This window comes from Perognathus longimembris, chromosome 5 (genome assembly GCF_023159225.1).
Source record: "Perognathus longimembris pacificus isolate PPM17 chromosome 5, ASM2315922v1, whole genome shotgun sequence".
NCBI lineage: Eukaryota > Metazoa > Chordata > Mammalia > Rodentia > Heteromyidae > Perognathus > Perognathus longimembris.
The window spans coordinates 47,239,861-47,265,091 of record NC_063165.1 but is presented as its reverse complement, the minus strand read 5'-3'; the positions used below and the strand labels follow the sequence as shown (position 1 = coordinate 47,265,091).

At 34.3% G+C, this 25,231-nt stretch overlaps 1 protein-coding gene across 4 annotated transcripts in view; it reads right to left on the bottom strand.

Moving 5' to 3' along the window:
• The window catches only part of Stxbp5l (syntaxin binding protein 5L), a 179,606-nt gene that overhangs the window by 47,397 nt on the left and 106,978 nt on the right, over positions 1-25,231 (bottom strand). For 2 of the 4 annotated variants that reach the window (XM_048346722.1, XM_048346724.1), the window contains exons 14-20: positions 24,835-24,902; positions 18,480-18,520; positions 16,754-16,971; positions 13,195-13,367; positions 11,380-11,505; positions 6,891-7,042; positions 4,557-4,628 (exon numbers count right to left, since the gene is read on the bottom strand). In XM_048346722.1, coding sequence (XP_048202679.1) covers positions 4,557-4,628; positions 6,891-7,042; positions 11,380-11,505; positions 13,195-13,367; positions 16,754-16,971; positions 18,480-18,520; positions 24,835-24,902 — 850 coding nt within the window. The remainder of the gene's footprint in view (positions 1-4,556; positions 4,629-6,890; positions 7,043-11,379; positions 11,506-13,194; positions 13,368-16,753; positions 16,972-18,479; positions 18,521-24,834; positions 24,903-25,231) is intronic. The other 2 variants (XM_048346723.1, XM_048346725.1) reach the window with 1 other exon arrangement.

Below are 25,231 nucleotides of genomic sequence, written 5' to 3'. Positions count from 1 at the left end.
GGACCCCAGTACTGCTTTCCAGAGTATGTTGGATAGTTCTGTATGAAAAGCAGGATATTGGGTTTATGAGTTTGATTTTCATGCTTTTTTTTTTAATCCCTTGGTTACAATTCCATTCCTTTTGGGGTGGCATATTGTTATATACACAGGCCACAGTTTGTTAATCCATTTACCTGTTTTGAGTGTGCATTGCTTTAGTTTTAGATAAAGATGGTATGAGGGGCTGGGGATATGGCCTAGTGGCAAGAGTGCCTGCCTCGGATACACGAGGCCCTAGGTCCGATTCCCCAGCACCACATATACAGAAAACGGCCAGAAGCAGCGCTGTGGCTCAAGTGGCAGAGTGCTAGCCTTGAGCGGGAAGAAGCCAGGGACAGTGCTCAGGCCCTGAGTCCAAGGCCCAGGACTGGCCAAAAAAAAAAAAAAAAAAAAAGATGGTATGAATGTCTTCATATCGGTGCCCAATTTCATTTGCATAGGGTAAATTGAAATAATATAACCACATCAGATAGTAAGAGTATATTTAATTCTTTAAGAACCTGCCAAATGGTTACACCATTATTAAAGTTCTCTTGCTGTTTTTAATTTGATCAGTTTTATTAGCAAGTTTTTTTTACTATATTCTAGTCACAGTTCTTTATCATATATATGATATGCAGATTTTTTTTAGTCTAAGGCTTCAGTCTTCATTCTTGTGCTTCATTCATTTTGCTTATGAAGACTGATTGATCTACATGTTCTCTACAGAACATGTTTTTGGTATTTCAGAAAGATCCATCTAACTTAAGGAAACAAATTTTTCTTTTGTTCTTTCCTTAAATTTTTTAGTTTTTCTTCTTAACTTTAAGTTCATGATACATTGTGAATTGTGTTTGTCTTTAATCTGGGTCAAGGCTTTTTTTTTCTGCATGAGGATAACCACTTATTTAAGTATCATTTGTAGAAAAAATATCCTTTCTCCAGTTAATTGCAGTCAAGAATGTTTCCTGGTTCAGTTTTCAGACATGTATACTGAGTATTATAACAATACTTGCTCATTATTCATCTTTTCATTCATCTGTCCTCCTGTGTTTATTCCCAAACCCCTTCAATGAAGACATGTTTCAGCTTCCTAGTATTTATTTTCTTGAACTGCTTGTTAATTGTTCAAAGGGGGTAACACCATGGAATCTCTCTCCTTTGCACACACACTTTATTCAGTTTGATCATGTACACATGTATATGGATCTATGTTTCCAAATATGTTTATATTTTAGGTCTAGTTTCTACATATGAGCATAAACAGGTACCCTTTGTCTATCTTACTTTATTTAACATCATTATTTTTCTCCAGGTCCTTCTATTTCCCTGTTAATGACATAATATTATTCTTCCTGATGGATGAAAACATTGTATATTTTTGTATACCACACAAATTTTTAATCCATTTGTCAGTTGTAGTGTATTTGGGTTTATTCCATAACTTGGTTATTGTAAATTATGTTTCAATGAATATGGATGTGCAGATACTTTTATTGTATCCTAACTTGCAACCTTTCAGATAAATTCCTGAGAGTGGTATAGCTGGATCATAGGGTAGATATATTTTTAGATTTTGAGGATTCTCATGTTGCCTTCCATAGTGGTTACACTAATTCACATTCCCACCAACAGTGTATTAGGGTGTCTTTTTTCCCCACATCCTCATCATTTGTTAGCCGCTTCTTATTTTGCAAAATTTCTCTTAAATGTTTCTTCATTGGACAAACTTTTCCATGACAATACTAAAATCATTCTATCTCATTTTTATCTACCATAGTATTGCTACCTTTTTCATGGTAATATTGTATGTATTGATTTTATTTACCTTTATAGAGACTATAATAAGTGGAAGATAACCATCATAAATTGTTTCAACTCATCATTCTTCAATGTCTAAAAAATTCAGCCCAGTAGTTGTTAAAAATACATGCACGAATACATGCATTTTTACTATTTGTTGCTTACCATATTTTTGCTGACTTTTTTACTTTTAGGCCCTCCTCCTTTTTTACACTTATTTTTTTATTGTTTTTGATTTTTTACCATTCATTTTAAATGTCATTTGCCCCTCTTTGCTAGTTCTCTTCTACTTTCCTTCTTTTATACTTCCCATTTAAAAAAATGTGTTTTCATTCCCAAAACTGGAAAAAAAAACATTCACTGAAAGTGGAAAAATATCCACAAACAGGTATGAAACTCTCCAAAGAACCTACTATTGCATAACTAGAAATTTACATAGAAGCATGTTTTTTTTTCTGACAATGTTCTGTCTTAAGCCTAATACTCAAATTTCCTTTGATTCAAGTGTTACAAAATATGTTTATAACTAGGAAATTCCTGTCATCACACTCAAAGCACTGAGTATTGGAATAAATGACTTGAGCTTTATTAGATCTACATTTTCCATACTGTGGTTATGATGTTAGAAAGTTAATCTCTTTGCTTAGTTTTGTGCTAGAATATAAAATATGTGACATTATAGCAATATTTTAATAAATATTAACCTAGAATAGCTCCATACTCCCAGGGAGGTAGGGATTGTGTTTTTTTGTTTTTTGTTTTTTTTACTTTATTATGAGAAGAAAAACTCCAAATGATTAAATGTCTAAGTAGTTAATAATTTGGAAAAGTAGAACTAGTTTGCAATCTTCTGAACATATACCTGTTGTTGTTTTTTCAAAGCATTTCACGTCTTCTAACAATGACATGTAAAATATGGAAAGTAAAGTGTCTTGGGCAAAGCCCCCAAAAAGGTTTGAGATAAGATGTTCCTCCTAAATGAAAACTTCTGAGTTCAAAATAAAATGTGACAATAATTAAAGACCAAAATTGATTTAAACTTTTAAAGAACACATTGTCTAAACTCATTTTAAACATATATATAAACATATATATATATATATAATTTCATATTGGTTCGCTTTTGAAAGTTATTTCATTGATAATCGGTAAAATTGGGAGAGGAGGAAAAAGTGATTTCTGATGACAGAAATTAGTAAAATAAAATAAAATTAGTGAAATAAAATGTTCCAGAAAAATTTCTATCTCTCTGTGTGTACACACAAAGCCAACACATACATACAATGCAGAGGGGTTCTAGCTTAAAGATAACCTGGGATTCAGAGATAGTCTGGAGACAGACTATTAGTAGGAAAGGTTCTCTATGCAAACCCTTTATGTGGTTATGGAGGATACATATGAAAGAATATGACAGAACAAAGATTAGCAAAGTTTTTATGTAAAAACAAAGATAGTAAATATTTTTGGCCTTGTGACTTAAGGTTTATTTTAACATTCAGTTATGTCATTATAATATGAAGGCAGTCATTGAAAATATGTACATGAATTTGTGTAGCTGTATTCCAATAAAACTATCATAGAAAATGAAATTACATGTAACATTTGAATGTTAAGAAATATCTTAGTAGTTAATAAATTTTAGGAGCAGCAGAAGTGAAGATGGACATTACAGTTCTCACCCAGGTACTCAGAGCAGAGATGGCGAGAAGTGCAAAAGAGAGGCACTGCTAGAGTAGAAAGCTAGAGAATAAAAGCAAAACTGAGTCACCAGCTGGTCACTCCAGGAAAGAAGTGTTAAGGATTTCACAGGAACTGGCTTTCTTAAGCTACAGGCATAAACCAGTAAGCTTTTAGGTTTTATAATGACATGATTCACTTAGTATCTACAAGCTAGTAAGTCTGAAAAAATACAGGTCACAAGTAATATGCATATATGAGTATTTATGTATATGTATGTACAAATACATGTACATTTTACATAACCATAAGGCTATCTTATATATAAGTAAGCAATCTGAATCAAATATATTTGTTAACAGAATACAAATATTTAAAAGCCAAACACATTTACCTATTTTAACACTAATATCATCTGTACCTCTAGTTACACATATACTCACTCCCCACACTTTGTGCACCAGCTTTTAGAATTGTCTGTTCCACCTATCTTCAACTCTATATTTGCTACCAAAGGAAATATTTGTCATTTTTGTGACTTAAATCCTCCATTTCACAAAAATCAGTACCTAAAATGACTAACTATAGAAATATGGTTTGGGTGTTCTGTTTTGATAAAAGGAGATTATGAATATTTTGTTGTCCCCAATAAGTATAAGCAAATGGTGTGGTACTTGTTATATCAATGCTATAAAATGGCCAAAAGTACAAGGTTCTTCAAATATGAAAATATTGATATAGTAAGCCGACATTATTTGCAAAGACAACACAGAGATTCTTCCTTAAAACAAAAGACAGTGATTCTTGGACTAATTGGACCTAGTCAGTATGGCTTAAAATAAATTTTGCAATGAAGGATATATGTGAATGGATACATGACAGTAATATGCATGTAGTTCTTAAATTAAAATTATCAAGTTGCACTTCCATAACAAAACAAAAATGTGCATGCATGCTGAATGTGTTTTAAGAAAAACACATTATGGAGCACTGACGTACAGACTTAACTCAAGCACTGTGACTTAGAAAGCTATTAGCCTAACCTTTATAGAACTTACTCTGATAGGAAGTACGGATCCGTTTCGTTAAATCAGGATAAAAGTTAGACAGGCCACGCATGCAAAAGTTGTCTTTGGAACATGCCAGAACACCAGCATCAGCAGCAGGCATAAGAAAGAGAGAAAAATAATCTAAAGTGAAAGGAAGTGATATCATACCAGGATCTAGAACAGCCAAAATGAAGTAATAGCAGCAAGATCAAGTAACCAAATTAGAGGAGATATTAAAAATAAATCAACTAGAAAGTAAAATGTGAGAGATGGATGATGAGAATGCAGTAGCAATTTTATTTAATCAAATATATAAATTTATGGCACATTTTTCTTATACATAGTTTACTTTTTTATAATAGGTAAAATCAGTTTGTTAATATCAAAATAATTTTCTTTAACACTTCAGAAAGTAAAAGGAAAGGCTGGGGATTTTTTTTTTTTTGTAATATTGTGGGCATTAGTGTTTATTTTTTTGTAACATAAAGTATATACTCATTATAGTTGTGTATTAAAATAGAAAATTTATCCCTATTTTAAAGTCATCAAAATTCTGGTTTATACCTGTAATCTTAGCCACTTGGGAGATAGAAATTGGGAGGATCATCATTTGAGGCCAGCCTAGGCTAAAAAGTTAATTAGAACCTCATCTCAAAAAGTGAATTAGGGGGCTGGGAATATGGCTTAGTGGTAGAGTGCTTGCCTAGCATGCATGAAGCCCTGGGTTCAATTCCTCAGCACCACATAAACAGAAAAAGCTGGAAGCAGCACTGTGGCTCAAGAGGAAGAGTGCTAGCCTTGAGCAAAAAGAAGCCAGGGACAGTGCTCAGGCCCTGAATCCACACCCCAGGACTGGCAAAAAAAAAACAAAAAAAACAAAAAAAAACAACAACAAAAAACAAAACAAAACAAAAAAACAGAAGAAGAAGAAGAGGAAGAAGAATTGGCAAGGTGGTGCATTTCTGGAATCCCAGATGTGAAGGAGGTACATAGGTGGAAGGTCACAGTCTAAGGCTGGCTTTGAACACAAGTTAAGATTCCTGCATGAAAAATAACTAAAGCCAATGGGCTGGGGACTGGTCTTAAGCAATGAAGTGCTTACCTAGCAACTGCAAGTCCTTAACTTTAAACCTCAGTATTGAAAAAAAATAAGTTGTGATTATAATCATTAAGGATCACCACCTTTGAATTGAAGGTTTTATGTTTTGAAATAGTCACTTTTTCACCTACTTAGAGCTTTCAGAAGATGTGCTACTTTTTTGACCAAGAAGTGCTTTCAGCACCTTAATCTCTCCCTATCCTAGAAACACTGTATTTTCACATTCAATTTTATTTTGTCCTAGTCATGAGGGAATACTATAGTATATGTATGTACAATTTTTCTTTCAAAAGCTTGTAGTCGTAGAGGCAGAACAATTTTCAGCACTCCTAAAACATTGTTAAAAGTTGACTTGCCTAACAAAAACCCCACAGGTTCTAAAGGAGAAACTCTGTTGCTGAAAAGACTCTAAACTTGCAATTTAGAAAGTGTAACAAATTTAATTACTCCAAAATAAAAATCCATTCATTTTCATTCTAATGTTAAATTGAACACACTTATTATTTGGAAAATAGCATATCAAGTTTTACATTATTATTGTAAACCATTCTGTTCATGAATGTATTTAATAAAGGTTTCAACACCTTTCAATAAAGTTGATTATTTTAAATAAAACAAAGAGAAAATTTAAAGAAGCTTATTTCATTTATAGCTAAACAAAATAATTTTCCTGCCAAAAAAGCAACTTCATAGTATTTAAATGTATTAATAAATATTAATTATGGTATTTGTAAAAATACTTCTAAAAAAGTCACTAACCATGAAGAAAAGTGACAGCTACAATATGAAGTTAATTAAAATGTTAAAAGCTAGTGAAAATTTTTTAGTTAGTTCTAATAGGGCAAGATATATTAGAAGTTAACCTGTTTAACACAAGCATTGTAAGCAGCTTTTTCAACCAGAAAACCCTAATTTCCATGGCATTATTAAATGTATAATAGTTTCTCTTTTTCTGTTATTTCTTCAGAATTCAACTTAACTGGAGATGGTTTCCTAATTTTAACAGCAAACTGAACTTTAGTAACCTTCAATGCCCAGTCCAAGATTTTCAGTTTCTGTCCAATTCATTTTACTTACTTGTAATTCATTTTACTTATAATTTGTTTATAATTCATTTTATTTAATATTAACATAAATCATGCTGAGTTAATATTACCATGCATTCAAATAACATCACAGAAAAATCATAAATCTGAAAGAAAAACACAGATGAAGAATTTTGTTCATAATCCATTTTCTCCTACCTGCAATAAACTGCTTATTCTTTCGAGGAGACCTTGGCTGCCGCTGGTAGAGGTCACTTGATCTGTACAGATCAATGGTTCCCATGCTTAACAGTACTGTCTTCTGTATAAAATCCACCACAACCAAACCATTGCAGTTTCCAAATGCAACTCTGAAAGAGAAAAATTCACAACTAGAATGTATCACAAGCTTGACTGTTTTTTATTGTTAAATATAAGACAACTGCAAATATTGTCTAGGATTGAGAAGACAAGGCAGTGAAAGATTTTTTTAAAGTAAAGAAAGAAGCCTGTCTTTTACATAAGATAGTGTAATAACTATTTCCTGCAAAAACTTAGATTGAATTGAAATCACATTTCATCAAACAGTTTTATTGTTTACACAGTGATTACACAACCTGGACTTTAATTTGATCTTATGGTTTTTACCAACAAAATGACACACAATGTTTTTGCCATGCAAAGGACATACAGGTCAAGAAATGTCACACTTCGCTACAAATGCCTAGATATGTAATCAGATGCATTTTCAAATAAATATTTATAATTAAGGAAATCTTCCCAGTAAGATAACCAGAGGTTATTGTTGGCATGGTTTAAGAAGACAATGATGACAGATAATATAATCAATATGATTATGGTTTTGAAGGTAAGCAGTTATGAAAGTAAGTTGTGAAAGCTTTCACCCTCAGATTTTCAAGTAAATCCGAGATTCCAGGTATTGTATGACACTATCTGTGTCCCTGAAACTTGCTCCCAACAGGTTCATGAAAGTGTGAAACTGCAGTTGAAGCTTCAATGGAGCATAATAGAGATGCCAAGATTATGAAATTCTGGCTATTGGAAGCTGAAGGAATACAAGGCCAGCCTGACAGAATGGCTATGTGGAAAGTAAACAGAAAGTCAAAAAGGTTGACCAAACCTTTGAGAGTCCAACTTTCTCTGGTGTGGCAAACAGAGTTATGGAATTTACTATTTTCATATAGGTTTAGTCTTATTCTGGTCCAATTCTTCCTTATTATGCCCTATTATTCAATTTTGGAATGGGGATGATTATTGTGTGCTGTTGTATCTTAGACATATGTAACTTGACATTTTATGGTTGATAGGGGCTCACAGCTGAGTCTTGAAAGAAACGTTGGACTTGGGATGTTTCTTTTTCCTTATCTTTTCTTTTTTGCAAGTCCTGGGGCTTGAACTCAGAGCCTGGGCACTATCCCTGAGCCTCTTTGTACTTAGGGATGGCACTCTACCACTGGAGCCACAGTGCCACTTCCAGCTCCTTCTGAGTGGTTTATTGGAGATAAGGGTCTCATGGACTTTCTTGCCTGGGCTGGCTTGACAGATCTCAGCCTCCTGAGTAGCTAGGATTACAGGTGTAAGTCACCAGCACACAGCTAAGGTTTGGTACTTTTGAGCAATCTTGGAGCAGTTAAGATTTTTGGAACTCTTAGAAATATACTGAATGTATTTTGCATTGTGAAATAGTATAAGCCTTTGTAGTACATGGGGAAGGACATTATAGATAATGTTCCTTCATAGGTTCCTAATTTGGTGCCATTGGGAGTTGTGGAAACTTTAAGAGGTAGGGTGTCATGTAAAGTTTTAGTTCCCTAATGGTGTGCCTATGAAGGCAATAGATACCACTTCTTTGTTTTTATTTTATTTTCTGATCATTATGACATTATGAGGTGAGTTGCTAGTTTCATCACATGCTCCTTGTTACATTCCATGCCCAACTGACAGGAACAAGTAGCTACAAACTGAAACCTTTAAAATTATAGACCAAAAAAAATCTTTCTTCCCTTGGGCTAGGGATATGGCCTAGTGGCAAAAGTGCCTGTCTCGTATACATGAAGCCCTGGGTTCAATTCCCCAGCACCACATATACAGAAAATGGCCAGAAGTGGTGCTGTGGCTCAAGTGGCAGAGTGCTAGCCTTGAGCAAAAAAGGAAGCCAGGGACAGTGCTCAGCCCCTGAGTCCAAGGCCCAGGACAGGCCAAAACAAAACAAAACAAAAAAAACTTTCTTCCCTTAAGTTACCTCAGGTATTTAGTAACCATGAAAAATGAAAAGCCAACCAACTCACATATATGTCACAAATTGAATGAGTATTTCTGAAGTAGAAATAACTAATATTGTTCAGTTGGTTATTCATATAGTTTTTCAAGAACAAATACCACGAGTAGCCTCCTGACTAGTTGTTAACACATTAGCATCACACATGATGAAAGAAAAAAGAAAACTTCATTGTACAAAAGGAACAACTCTTAAGACTATGGTTCCAGTGGTCTACTCTCCCAGCTCATAGCAGACCTTGGTGCCATTCACATGAGGCTGGTTTGGTAGGGATGCAGAATGTAAGAGGTGCAAGATGTCTACTAACATTTCAAAGGACATCATGAGAGGCCAGGCAATATGTAGTGTCATTTTAATCCCTACAGGGAGCCTGTGTTATTGGTTCTCAGTTCCAGATAGATTGAAGTACAGTTCAGAACAGATGAAAGAAAACGCAAGGCTCAATAGGAATGGCCTCCATGCTTTAATGATATGTTCTCAGTCCACAGGCTCAGCAGCAGCATAGCACATTGTCTTGCAATATTCCAATTAGGCCTCAAATGTGCTCACCACCTTAAGTATATAATTGTAACCCCTCTGTACATCAGCTTGACAATAAAAAAAACAAACAAACACCTCACTCAGATGGGTGATCAGCTTGCAGAAAAAACCAGGATGGCCTCAAGATTATCTGAGGTAGTACATGCATACAATACATGACTCAAGGGTATCTGAGTATGTTGAGCCATGTTGGGTCCTCAGGGCCCTCCAAGAAGTCATGATGAGGGAGGCTGCCTTACTTAATTTCCCTACAGAGATCTTGAGAAAATGATAAATGAAGGGCTGGGAATATGGCCTAGTGGCAAGAGTGCTTGCCTCGTATACATGAGGCCCTGGGTTCAATTCCTCAGCACCACATATACAGAAAATGGCCAGAAGTGGTGCTGTGGCTCAAGTGGCAGAGTGCTAGCCTTGAGCAAAAAGGAAGCCAGGGACAGTGCTCAGGCCCTGAGTTCACTGCCTAGGACTGGCAAAAAAAAAAAAAAAAGAAAAAAAAGAAAATGATAAATGAAGCTATGGAAATGAAGCAGAAAATTCTGAGAAGACAGAATGAAGTTACTAAAGATGCCAAGAATTTGGAACATTTGAAGAGAGAAGCTGACTATAGCTGGGTACTGGTGGCTCGTATCTATAATTCTAACTAGCCAAGAAGCCAAGAGTGGGAGGACCACAGCTTGAAGTCAGCCAAGACAAAGTTTTTGAGACCCTTCTCAACCCAGAGCTGGGTCCAATGGCATGTGCTTTTTATCTAAAGCTACACACGAGGCTAAGATTGTGAGAAGCAAGGTTCCAGGCCAGTCTACACGGAAGAATCCAAGAGACCCCATCTCCACAGAGGGACACTGGACGTAGTGACACACACCTATGGTCCCGGCAACAATAAAAAGTCAAAAGTAAGAGATCAAGTCTCAGGCATGCTTCTGGGCAAGAAATGAGATTCTATCCTAAAAATAACCAGTATAAAATAGGTTGGAGGCATGGCTCGGTGGTAGAGTGCCAGTTTAGCAAGCTTGAAATCCTAAATTCAAACCCTTTAAAGGCCCCTTCTCCCCCAAAATATCCATTGCCTGCCAAATGAAATAGAAATACTGTGGGTAGGTAACATCAATAGGACATCAAATAATGTTAATGTCTCAATTTTAAAAACACAGAAATGTAATAGAGAAAACTGGCCCATGTGGACACAATTCGTTTTGGTTTTTTTTTTTTTTTGGCCAGTCCTGGGCCTTGGACTCAGGGCCTGAGCACTGTCCCTGGCTTCTTCCCGCTCAAGGCTAGCACTCTGCCACTTGAGCCACAGCGCCGCTTCTGGCCGTTTTCTGTATATGTGGTGCTGGGGAATCGAACCTAGGGCCTCGTGTATCCGAGGCAGGCACTCTTGCCACTAGGCTATATCCCCAGCCCATGTGGACACAATTCGATATAACAAAGTATCTAAGAGTAATTAGGACTATAGTCAACATGTTCAAGATATAAAAAACAAGAATAATTTTAGAAGAGAGTAAGAATCTTTTAAAAGACTAAAGGGAAGGTACAGAATTAAAAAAATAATCAAACTTGAACTCCAGAGATGAATTGATCACTAGATTAGATAAAGCTCTGAAGGACAAAAAAAAAATGCAAAACCAAACAAACATAAAAGTACAAATACAAAAATATTCTAACAACTTCCTAATCACATCTGAGTAGGATCACAAAAGAAAGTTTTACACACACAAAAAGAAATGATCATAGTAAAAGTTTAATATTTTTATACTATGTTCAATTTAATAAAATCCAGGCATGAGCCTCTTCTGACTTGACCAAATATTTTAAAGGAAATATCTAAAAACATAAAAAATACAAATCATAAAGAAAATAAAAACTTACATTCCATATGCTGAGCTTACAGCAAGACTGGTAATCTGTTGAGGAGGCTCACCATCTACCCACACCAACTGAATAACAAGATCTGCCTGATATCCTGGAGGCATTCGCACAGGCCGTGTCTTAACACTAGAACAGGAGAAAAAATTATTCTCTATGCAAGTAAACTAAACAAATAAAATTAAGTTAAAGGTGTAAAATAAACACAGGCAATGTCTATTTAAATTCAAATCCAAGTATACAATAAGTAGCTTTTGAAAGTATGCTCAATGAAGTGATAGGGATGAAGTGATGCTAAAATGATTTACTGTTTACATAAAATTTAAGTTGAAATGAACATTCAGGCTTTGCTAAAATAAATGATCTAACCCTTAATGTCATCTATAAGTAGAGCCTACTTACTGATCTCAAAGCTCTACCTTGCCCTGCATCCTTCTTTTTTTTTTTTTTTTTGCCGGTCCTGGAGCTGGGCGCTGTCCCTGTGCTTGTTTTGCTCAAGGTTAGCACTCTACCTCTTGAGCCACAGCTCTACGTCTGGCTTTTTTTGGTAGTTTAGTGGAGATAAGAGTCTCACAGACTTTCTTGCTAGGCTGGCTTTGAACCACTATCCCCACATCTCAGCCACCTGAGTAGCTAGGATTACAGGCGAAAGCCGCCGACACCTAGCTGGTTCCTGCAACCCTTTTTAACACAGCAACTAAAGTGATCTAGTGATCATGTTATTTTTATACTCAAAGCTCTTTAATGGTCCCTCTTTTTCCTACTTGGAATAAAGACAAATTTCTTATAATTCTCTATAATTGGGCCTCTGTTACCTACGTAACTTCATCTCCTAGTTCCTTGACCTCTCCCTTAGGCAACAATGCCTAATTTTCCTAAACATGCTAGGCACTTTAAAGAGTTTGCTTTAGATGTTCCTCTACCTGGAAAAATTTTACCAGATATTCTTTGGTTAATTCATTTCCCTCCAGTTTTTCTTTAAAAATCCTATTATGATTACTCAGTAGGTACACAAAGACACAAAAGGAAAAGAAAAATCGAATAACTCAACAAACATGTATCATTGGCAAGAGCTGTAACCTTGCTCAAAATGAAGTGTTGGCTAACTGAAATGCTTATCAGCTAATGTATATATAAAAGTATAAATTGAGAAAATGAAAATGATTTAAAGATGAATGTTGATATATAATTTAGCAAAGCATTATATACAACTGAAGAACTACTCATAATGTAATTCATAGAATAGTGTTACGTAGATCAATTTTGCTATATGCTGTCTAGGTGCTGACTATAGAACATACTGATGTTTTTTCCTTTTAGTTCTTAATTATCGTTAAGATTTTCATTATTTTTAAAACAAATCTATTGCGCTGCAACAATTGTTTTTGCTTATTTCATCTTCACTACCACATTGATTTTCTGGTATTTCCCTAGTTTTTTTCCCTTACTTTTTTTTTTTTTTTACCATTCCATAGAAAAATATTAGATAATTAGAAAACCTATGCTGTAATGATAAGTCTTTGCCAAAAAGAAATAACTTTGATTATGATGCTAACTTTTGTTGAGATGTATTGAGTGAATACAGAAGTAACAGTAATTTTATTCCTAGAAATTTCCTACTGTTTGAATACACCAAACTGGTGGCCAAGTTTTTGCCTTGCCAAACTTCTCATTCTATCAAAACCATGTTTCCTTTGGCTCTTTCTGGGAAAGAACAAAACTACATAAATAAGTGAATGAAGGAGGAAAATATTTTCTATCCTTCAGAATTACATGATAATAATGCACATTATTTTAGAATTTAGTAGTGAGTCTTACTTGAGGCATGGGATACTGTCCTTTGTTACTCCTTCACTAGCCACAGTGTTAGTGCTCCCAGAAAGACTCCTTGAAGAAGGAAGTTGGGATGAGAGATCTGGAAACGGAGGACTTGTTTCTGGTTCAGGGGTAATAATATCTTCAACATCATACTGAAGTCGTACCTCTAATGACTTAAAAAATCAAGTTTTAATTTAATCTGGGTAAATATAACCACATTAATATATTTATAATTTTAGTAATTATTCACAATTTTCAGATTAATAAATTCGATTTAAATGTCTAGTATAGTTGAAAACTGAAGTAATGAGTCATATGGATTAATCAAGGGCAATCATAAAAATGAAAATTATTAATTCTTTAGAATTATAAGAAAAACACCTATCACTAAAGATAAATTTGTATACTATAAATATTTCTTAGGATAACTAGAAATTACATTTTTTTCATTTTCAGTTGTTTTATTTCTTTTTTTCCCCATTTTTTTCCTTTATTGTCAAAGTGAATTACAGAGGGGTTACAGTTTCATATGTAAGGCAGTGAGTACATTTCTTGTTCAGTTTATAAGTAATAAAATATAGGAGGAAACAATTGTGATTATTTCAATGGAAGAAACAAAACTAGATATGTGAGTTTATGTGATGATATTATTTGTATAAAACCTGTTAGCTAAAAAAACTTTTCATTTCATTTTTTTTTGGCCAGTCCTGGGCCTTGGACTCAGGGCCTGAGCACTGTCCCTGGCTTCTTCCCGCTCAAGGCTAGCACTCTGCCACCTGAGCCACAGCGCCCCTTCTGGCCGTTTTCCATATATGTGGTGCTGGGGAATCGAACCAAGAGCTTCATGTGTAGGAGGCAAGCATTCTTGCCACTAGGCCATATTCCCAGCCCCTCATTTCATTTTTATTTGATACTAATTCAGTAACATTTTTTTTCCCCAAAGAAATTCCATATTGGCCATGTGTAGAATCCCAGCCAGTAATCCCAGTACTCTGGAAGAGGAGGCACAAGGATTAGGAGATAAAGGCAGTTTAGGCCACACAGGTAGACTCTAACAGAAGCAAAAATAAACAAAAAAGAAATTCCACATTTTGAGTTTTGTTACCATAGCTTTCATTTGTGTAATTTCCTTTGCTTTGCCAGAATGATACTGTTGATATGATAATTTATATAGGAATAAAAAGATGATCCCAAATATTTCTTAAAACTAAAAATATTTAACTAACAATTTATGATTGCATTAAATGTTTTAATTAAAACTGTTTTATGGGGGCTGGGAATATGGCCTAGTGGCAAGAGTGCTTGCCTCATGAAGCCCTGGGTTTGATTCCTCAGTACCACATACATAGAAAATGGCCAGAAGTGGCGCTGTGGCCCAAGTGGCAGAGTGCTAGCCTTGAGCAGAAAGAAGCCAGGAACATTGCTCAGGATTGGCAAGAAAAAAAAAAAATGGAGTAGGAATTCCTAAAGCAGAGAAGAGGTAAGGAATACCCTAACAAAAAAAACAAAAAACAAAAAACAAAACCCCTGTTTTATGGGTCGCATGTGGTGGTACATGTCTATAATCCTAACTATTTGAGAAGTGAAAACTGAAAGGACCACAAATTAAGACTCAACTCAGAGGGCAGGAACAGTATGAAACCAAATAAACTGGGTGTTGTGGTATACACCTATAATCCCAGCTATGTGCAAAGCACAGGTAAGAAGATAGCAGTTCAATTCTAAGCAAAAATATAAAACTATATTTAAAAAATAAGTAAAGCATAAAAGAACTGAATTTGTGGCTCAAGTGGTAGAGTACCTGCATAACAGGTGAGTTCAGGCCACAGTATGGCCAAAAGAAATCCCATACAAAAATAACAAAATTGATTTCATAATAAACATTTGCTTTAAAATGTAAAAGGTACATTTTTACATTCTAAAAAAGCTCCTCACTTTTCTCAGCCTTAAAATCTTATAAAAATGCCAATATGAGTTGGTAAATATAGAAAGATGACAAAATGATTATCTGTTACTTCAAAAACAACCTTCTAGTGGTGATAATATAGTCATCAGCTATTGAGTGCTTAGTAAGAAACTGCTCTAATGTATTTATATAATCATCACAAGACCCTACAAATTTTTCCCACAAAGTTTCCAATTTACTTTCATTGTCCATTTTTTCCATATATTCACAAAGGAAATTAAGTAGATGGTGTAAATGAAATGCACCCAGTCTTCATCACTGACTAGCAGCCTCATGAGATGCTGATTTACAGAAGTATTCAGTGGCCAAGACAGAATTAAAATTTAGGTTTAGTTGACTTCTGGTCTATAAAAATAGTAATCTTAGCTGTTAAGGTAGAGGCACATACAGACTTCTATAAGATATTTATTTTTATGGGAAAAAGGTAAAATAGAAAAAAATATAGGCATCTTATGTGAATTTATCCCGAGAGAATCATTATTTTTGAATAATCAGAGCATTTTATTGGTTTAAACATTAAGATTAGGTAAGTTAGCACCATAATTATTTTTACCCTATAGAAATATTACTATAAAGAAAATCATTATAAATAACCTACTGTAGGTGACAAATAACTATGAAAATTAGTTGACAAAAAACAGAAACTTTAAAAATTATTGAACAAAGCCCACACTAATAAATCAAAATTGTATATAACTTATATGTTGTAAATATGTGTGTGTGTGTGTAGATAGGTAGGGATGTGTGTATATTTGGAATAATATATACAGGCATACACTCTACATATTTTAGAGCATCATTTGTATACCACATTCACATATAATTAGCTTTATCAATAAAAGTATAAAAATAATAGACTAAAATTCTAAAAGCAGAAATTAGCATTTAGAAGGAATTGATTGATTTTTGCTAGGAATATCTAGCACCAAAGCAACTCAAAGGTATAATGTAACATCAAAGAAATGTACCATATTTGAAAAGTATGATATTTAATTTATGGAAAGATTAACTTAAAACACAGTTCTTTTATTTGTTTGTTATTTATTTATTTATTGTCAGTTGCTGGGCTTGAACTCAGAGCCCTAAGTTCTTTTGCTCAAGGTTAGTGCTCTACCACTTTGAGCCACGGTGCCACTTTCAGTTTCTTGGTGGTTAATTGGAGATAAGAGTCTCATAAATGAGAGAGGAGGTAAAAAATTGGGTAAGAAATGTTCTCACTGCCTTACATATGAAACTGTAACCGCACTGTACATCACTTTGACAATGAAGAAATGAAAAAAAAAGTGTCTCATGGACTTTTGTGCTTGGACTGGCTTTGAATTACCAGTCTCCTGAGTAGCCACTAGCCCTGGCTTGTTCTTTGATTTTTGAGCTAAACGAACCTACTAAGTTTTGATAAACAGTGTTTTTGTTGTTTTGTTTTTTGTCATTTTAAAACAACCACTTTGTGATAGGTTGTATTAAGTAACAACAATTTAAGATGTCATGAATTATACTCCTGGCTTATAGTACTCTTGAGGCCAAACAATTTCTCAAATCTATAATAGTTACTTTAAGAAACTAAGTATGCAAATTAAATTTTAAGGAACTTACCACTATTTCTGTTGTAATTTCATGTCTGCTGAATTTATAAATTATGACATACGCAGAGACTCCTGATACACAAAATATTCTGCTCTCTGGACACCAGTAAATCATCTGAATGGCAAATGGGTCTTCCTCTACAATTTCACATGTTTGTTTGCCTTCTCCTACCTTCTGTTTTTCAAATACTTTTGAAGTTTTTAGCTTGTACAGCATCTGCAGAGTAACTATAAAATATTGAAACAGTTATCCTCTAATTTAAATTTATTTCTTAAATGTTCAACCTTTTTCAGACCACAAAACTAAAGCCAAAATTAGAAAAACTTCATTTAATTAGTTATCACTCAATGTCTTATTCTCATTTCAGTATTACCAAAGGTAAACTACAGGGAAAATCCAAACATTTAAAAACATATAGGCCAAATAATACTTGCTTCCTCAAGTGATTCTGAGAAAAGTCCTATGAGATGGGTATTTTTATCACTGTATACGGATGAAAACATCGTAATTCAAAAGTTTATGATGGCAATACAGAATCTATTTTTCCTCCCAGGGGAAAACCCTCAATCTCTTTTCCCAGTTTTCCCTTTGATTACTAAATAATAGATTGACACTATCTTCAAAGTGTTTACTTTTCTCAAAAAAAACCAAAAACTTTTATATGGTGAAAGTCTGTAATCTTAGTATTTGAGAAGCAGAAGCAGTATGATGCAGAGTACAGCCCAGTTTGGCCTACATATTGAGATTTTTGTCTCAGAAAATCTTTTTGAAGATGTTCCTTCAAATGAAAATTATAATTTATCAGATAGCAATACTAGAAATTTAATAATCTGTTAATCTATTCAGAAGGACATCATCTGACTGGCTCTACATCAAGAAAGGGTTAGGCATAATCACCTTAAGCTCTGGTTTTTTGAATTATTTTTAGTAATATTTATTTGGAGGAATGTTTTTCCATTTGAGACCATGGTGATAATAAGTCTCTTCTTAAAAAAAGTTTCTCCTCCAAATGATCCTCAAGAGAAGTATAGGATATTGAGACAATGGCAAAATCTGAAATAGATTTGAAGCTTAGATAATAGTTTTGTATGCCCTTCAATATTGAGTAGAATGCCTTATTTATTCCTTAAATTACCTGAAAGCATTCTTAATTCTCAAGAATTTGTAAATAACATTCAATGCTATCAAATAATTTCTTTTGTCCTTGACAGGGCTTAGAGATAATTAGGAAAGGAAATTCAAGGCTAATGGAATAAAGGAAACTGCCCTAAGACAAAGCTGGCAAAATGATGCTAAAAGGAAATTCTGGAACAGTTAATCTGGCATGGTACCAGGCATCTCATGGCTAAGACTGCTGACAGAGTGATTTAGTTGTGGTCTTTGTTCTATATTATAGAAGTAGAATTAGAAATACTTTAAGTTGATTTAATGATACAGGAAACAATAAAATTTTTATTTTTTACTTTATTTTCATGTTTTATTAGTATTAATTAGCTGTATAAGTTTCACCTTGACATGTTTATATAGGTATAAAATATACTTTGATCAGACTCACCCTTCCATCACTCTCCCTCAATTCCCTACACATTTCAAAAACTAATCCCAACAAACATCATTGTTTTAGCCATAAATTTATGCTAAAATTTTGAAATGTAACTGCCCCCACAAAAAAGTGGTGGGTGGCCATAATTAAATATTAACCAATCTGCTTTATAGGGATAAATTTAAAACTTACCTGCAGAAGCATCCCAAAATTTTATTGATCCATCTGCATGACTAAATAAAAAATAAATTAGTATTAATAAAAGCATATGAATAAGCATAGTCACTCAAATGCATGAAAACTTCAGTTACTACTTTTAAGATTTTGACTTAAAAATAACATTCAAATGAACAATAGTATATGATAACTTATTTATAAACTCAAAACAATGGTTTGTTTTTTAAATGATACAATAAAAATCTAAATATTAGAAAAAGAATTCCTTCGACAGTATACCAATATTTTATGTGTAATAGTAAAGAGTAAAAATATGGCCTATATAAAATGAGCAACATTCTAAATACAAAAACATACATTTAGTGAAGATAACTGAGATAACTTTTTTTCTTTTTTTGTGCCAGTTCTGGGGCTTGAACTCAGGATGTGGATTCTGTCTCTGAGCTTCTTTTGCTCAAGGTTAATGATCTACCACTTGAGCCACAATGCTACTCTGGCTTATTTTGCTAGTTCAGTGGAGATAAGAGTCACATTGACTTTCCTGCCCAGGCTGGCTTTGAACCACAATCCTCAGATCTCAGCACCCTGATTATAGGTGTGAGCCACTAAGGCTCAGCTTTGAGATAACTTTTATAGTATAAAAATACAAAAGGAACCTATAAACCTAAAGTTGTATCAAGATTTATTAATAATCCATCAATTCTATGAAACCTAATCTATAAAATATAACAGAAAAAATACTTTGCAATATATTTTATGAATTCAGTATTATCATTACACCAAAACCCAGGAAAAAAGACAAGAAAAGACAATAATATACCAGTATCATTCATAAGAACAAACATAAAAGAGGTAAAAATATATTGTTATTTCTTCTTGATGGACTGCTGTCTTTGTTGGAATGAAGTGACCTCTTTTGTCTCTTCTAATTTTATTTTCTATGTCTTTTGATTGGAGAGTTAAGAAATTAACATTAGAGTTGGTATTGAAAAGTATGTATCTCCTATCATTTTTGGGGGGTGATACATACATTTTAATTTCTGATTTGCTAATCTAAACCTCTAGTGAAGTTTATTCTTTCCTGTATATTCCTGTTTTGTGTGTAGAATTCCTTTCAGTTCTTCTGCATTGCTAGGTAGTGGTCATGAATTCCTTTCAAAATTTATTTCTCCCTAATTAAGAATAGTTTTTCTGGATACACTAATCTTATTTTTTTTCAGTGCTTGTGATATATCATCCCATGCCTGCCTTACATGTAGGTTTTGTTGTGAAATCTGTTATTTTGATGGATTCTACCTTTTTATGTGACTTACTACTTCTCAGCTTTGTTTCTTTGTTCTGTGTATTTAATATTTTAATTATGATATGCTGTTTTTTTTCAGCCTGATCTTGTTTGTTTGATGTTTTGAAAGTTCCTGTAAAAGCCTTCCCTTAAGAGTGAGGACATTTTCTGCTACTGTCTATGCCTTTATCTGTATCTTTTCTCCTGCTACTAAACCCATGATTCATACATTTGGTCTCCTCATGGTGGCTAGGGGTCTTACATGCCTTACTTCTTTTTTCTTAGTACATTTTCATTGTCTTTAATCTAATTTCTCTATTTTACCCCCAATCCCTGATACTCTATTTCCAACTTCTATTCTATTAGCTAGGCTTTAAAAATGAGTTTTTAATCTGGGTTATTCTGCTTTTTGTTACTAAGATTTCTGTTTGTTTTCCTTTCACAATACAGATATCTTTACAGAATTATTCTTTCATATCCTGCATTATCTTCTTTATATCACTTAGCTGTTTATTTGTATCATCTTTGAATATCATTGAATACTCTTTATTTTTCTGGAATTCCTTGTTTGAAAATTTTTCCTCCTCACTACCTGTTAACTCATTCATTGTGGAGTGTTAGGTCCCAAACAAGATGTGTTACCTTGATTTTTCTCTATTTTTTTCATGGGGATTTAAGCATCTAAGGCCACATTTTTGGTGGAAGAGTTTTAATTTTTTGTGTCCTTTTAGATAGAAAATTCTGTATTTTAACTAAGTTTACTTAGCCGAGTTATAGTGTATCTTTAGTCACACATTGTGTGCTGGTGTGGCTTAGTAATCAAACACTCATTTGTATAGTTAAGACATGGTAAAGCCCTCTATCCTACTCAAGTATAGATAACTTAGCTTCAAAAGTTACCACAGTTCATAAAGTACAAACCTGAGATTTTTGTCAATCTATAAAGATGACCAATCATTAATACTACTTTGGTACCTGTAGAGGAATACAGGAAAATACAGTGATCCAGGAAGACCTTAGTTAATACAGTTTGCAATAGGAAGAAAATAGGGGGGAATATCACTAATGAATAAATAATATAAGGTCTAAGTTTGATAGAAGAGGCTAATGAGAAGGGGCTAGTTGATGTTTGCCTTAAGGTAGTGTCTAGGGAGAAAACTGACAAAATAGATAAAAAGATAGCATAGTAACACAATTACTACCTAACAGTAACAAAGAAGCATTTTGGCTGAGGAAATAGAAGCAAAAATGGGAGAGAAAGATTTGGGACAGAGAAATAGAGATAGAAGTAGATACAAGGGAGACAGTAATCTAAGAGTAAATAGAGGAATATAAATACAATGAACAATTATAAGATAAGAACATGAGACTGAAGGTGGATATTGTAGCTCACATACAATGACTTCAGAACAAAGGAAGGAAGGAAGGACGGAAGGAGGGAGGGAGGGAAGAAGGAAGGAAGGAAGAGCAGAACTAAAAAGAAAATTGGAAACAATAGAAAATTTACCCAAATCAGGTACCTATTATAAGCAAATATCTCCCAAATACTAATACAGCAAGTAAATAAAAAAAGAAAACCAAAATAAGAATGCAACAAGGCAAATTTACATAATAAAAACTCCGAATTTTTAGTTAATCTTCTGAGAGACTAATTTTTCCCCCTATGATTGAGTCTTTCAAACCATTAGATTGTAGTCTACTTGGACACTTAGCTCTGGAATGGTGTCTGTTATATGCTCATATGGTAGGGAGAATTGGAAGATTTTAATACAATTTCCATTGAAAGCTTTTCACTTCTAGGCCCTCAACTCCCTAACTCCCCACCCCGCAACCATCCAGTCACACACAGTTCTCACTAAATGTGTAAGCTGCTGCTTCACACCAACTTGCATTGTGTGGTTGTTGTTGCTCTTGTAGCAGTTTTTGCCCTGGTTGGAAGGTGTCATGCTGTCCTACCCATCCCACTGCTAAGATTTTCACCACCTTGATTTCTTAGATGAAGCTCCAGCAGGTAGCGATGTCCTCCAATCTGAGGACTCTGTTTTGTTCCAGCACAGGTTTATATTTACGTGAGTCCATGACTTTCTGATTCTCTTACTGGTTTCTCTGTCACATTAGAGTTCACATATTGGTGGTACCATTCTGTGGTTTCAGGGACAACAGTAGATCATTGCACCAGGTGCATTACATGGCAACTTCCATTCATTGGTCCTGCTGCAAAGAAGCTTCAATCCCAGAGACCATGGATCCATATTTTCCAGTTTCTGCTGTGCTCCTGGGATGTTGATGACATCAAAACTTCTTTGCCACTAGAATTTCCTTAGCAATTATTTACTATTATCTTTTAAATTTTATATGTGAATTAAGAATGATTTACAGTTGGGTGAGGTAGCTTACATCTGTAATCCTAGCTTCTTAGAGGTGGGTATTTGTTTCAAAAATCACAGTTCAAATCTCACCTAGGTAAAAATTTAGTGAGGGGCTGGGGATATGAACTAGTGGCAAGAGAGCTTGCCTTGTATACATGAGGTCCTGGGTTCAACTCCCCAGCACCACATATACAGAAAACGGCCAGAAGTGGCCCTGTGGCTCAAGTGGCAGAGTGCTAGCCTTGAGCAAAAAGGAAGCCAGGGACAGTGCTCAGGCCCTGAGTCCAAGGCCCAGGACTGGAAAAAAAAATTAGTGAGAACCCCATCTCAGTCACTAACCTGGCATGGTAATTAATGCCTATACTTGTAGCTACTCTACCTGAAAAAACAAAAAGGACTAAAGGGGAGGTTCAAGTGGCAGAGTACTTGGCCAACAAGTTGAAGACCATGAAAATTTTGTCATTAAACATATTGGTTTGGTTGTATACATAAAGTGTCTTTTCTCTTTTATGTCTTTCCATTTTTCATTGGTGGTTAGTGTTCAGAAGTCTGACCACAATGTATCTCGATGTGGATTTCTTCAGTTTTGCTCAACTGCTGGATTCCGTAGGTTTACATCTTTTGCTAAATTGGGTAAACTTTCAGCCATTATTTTCTTGAATGCTTTCTTAAGCCTGTGCTTATTATTTCTTGCCCTACTTGACTTCCACTGACATGGGGAGTGGTGACTCCTAATTAAAAGTAGGTAGTAGCAAGGATCTTGTGTCCTTATATGGTTTCAACTGACACCAACAGAGAGTTTTAGCCAGCTAAATAAATGCCAGCTCCATATTCTTCTTTCTTTAACACTGGATAAGGTGAAAGATCATGTGACAGATCAATAATAGGGAAAATTTAAGTTATCAAATTGGCCTTTGCTATAGTACATTGGGTTGATGCTATAGTTTTGCATGGATGTATGTGTTGTTTAACTCAAATAGAGAGATTTTTTTTTTTTAAAGTTCTGCCTTAGTAGTATGTCTCTTTCCTAATCCTTTGGCTAAAGAGTGTTAGCTTTTCTTTGTTTTATGTCTGGGCCCATTCATAGTTCCATGTTAATTCTGTATCTGGTATATATCAAATTGAAAGAAAACCTAAGGAACTCACCACCCACTGTTCTCAAGGACTTGCAGTTCTAGTAGTCTGATATTTGTTTCCCTTTCCCAGTCATCCTTTGTCTTATACATAACATACAGGGTTTTAGTTGTAATTCATGGAAGACTTGGGAATAGTATATTTACTTATAGTACATCCTCCTATTAATTGGACTTCTTATTATCTTTTAGATTTCATGTTTACCTTTAGCTGTTTACCTTTCTATTCTTTTTTTTTTTTTTTTTTGGGCCAGTCCTGGGCCTTGAACTCAGGGCCTGCGCACTGTCCCTGGCTTCTTTTTGCTCAAGGCTAGCACTCTGCCACTTGAGCCACAGCGCCACTTCTGGCCATTTTCTGTATATGTGGTGCTGAGGAATCGAACCCAGGGTCTCATGTATACAAGGCAAGCACTCTTGCCACTAGGCCATATCCCCAGCCCTACCTTTCTATTCTTAATAATAGAATATGAAGTGGATTACTATTTAAAGTACTGATATTGGTAGTATAAAATTTGCAGTTCACCAAGTAAAATATGTATTATTTGCTTTAGGGAAATTTCTGTAAATAATCACAGCAAATGTGCACTGAAGGACAAGATTCAAGAATCCTAGGCTGAAAGTTTAGATACTTTTATTTCTTGTTTTTATTTCTTTACACCAGTGTTTCACAGGGGATGACTCTTGGTACCATTTAAAATTACAAGAAAATCTTGAAAAAGGAGACATTATAAGTTGGAGCATTAAAAATAAGAATTAAGTATAATAAAGCATAATGAAATTGAATGTTAAGAAAGGTAATTAAAATGTAAGGTAATGTAAAATGTAAAGTTAATTATACAATAAAATATTGTGTTCATATTCTGAAAAAAAGTGCAGTTCACTTTAACCATTTGGTAGGTATGTTAGACTTTTTATCACTGAGGCAAAACACTTGATATCAACTATTGAACAACAGGGTTATTTCATTCACAGTTTCAGAAGTTTCTATCTATCACACAGCAGGATGCCATGGTAGAGAAGGGTAGCTCACAAATCATAGCCATAGGAACATGTGGCAGAAGTTATCCACCTCATGTTGGATAGGAGAGAAAAGGGAACAGAACTGCATAGAATCTTCTAAGCATGCAACTAGAGACCTCCTCTCTCCAGTTAGGCCTGACTAAAGTCTCTACCATCTCCCAAAATATTGCCACCAGCTAGGAACAATTCAACACATAAACAAATAGGGGACATTTCATATTCAAATCATAACAATAGGGTTATAAATCAATGTTACTCCTAAACCTAGCAGGAATGAGAATTGGAAAAGACCATCCTAAAGTTAATATTTTACTATTTCTACAAGAAGTCTTTCCTCTCATAATCATGAGATAATCTTGAGTCCTCTGTGACTACCTTCTGCAAATATAATCCTCAGAATTCTGTTTTTTATGTCTTTTACCAAGATTAAAATTTCTGGAGACAAGTTATTTCTGGTATTTTTACTCTTAAACTGTTAGTCACAATAGAACACAATTACAGAAAAGTATCAGTACTTAACTAGTATCATTTTGTTAATAAAGTTAAAACATATGCATCTCACTTACCCCGTAATAATAATTTCTGGATATGTTTGTGCTCCAAGGTTCCAGGCTCCTCCACTGATTGGCCACTCCTAAATAGATTTATTCAGGAAGAATATATATGTATTATGTTTTTCTTGTTAGAATGACTCACAATGAAAATACTTTAAAATATGATAAAAGATTTACTTAAAAGTAGGTTGCTATAAAATAGTCAAGGATGAAAGTAGGTATCTTTTTAAAATCTTTCATTAAACAAATACCTCTCTAAATGCAAAATTCTGTTCCCATTAAAAATAGTATTAACCATTTTTTGCCAGATCCCATTAAACAGTTCAAAGTGTTAACTGTATAAATACAATGTATAAATGTAATGTGTGACATAGTCTGTATGCCACCAAATTACTGTGGTAGTATTTAT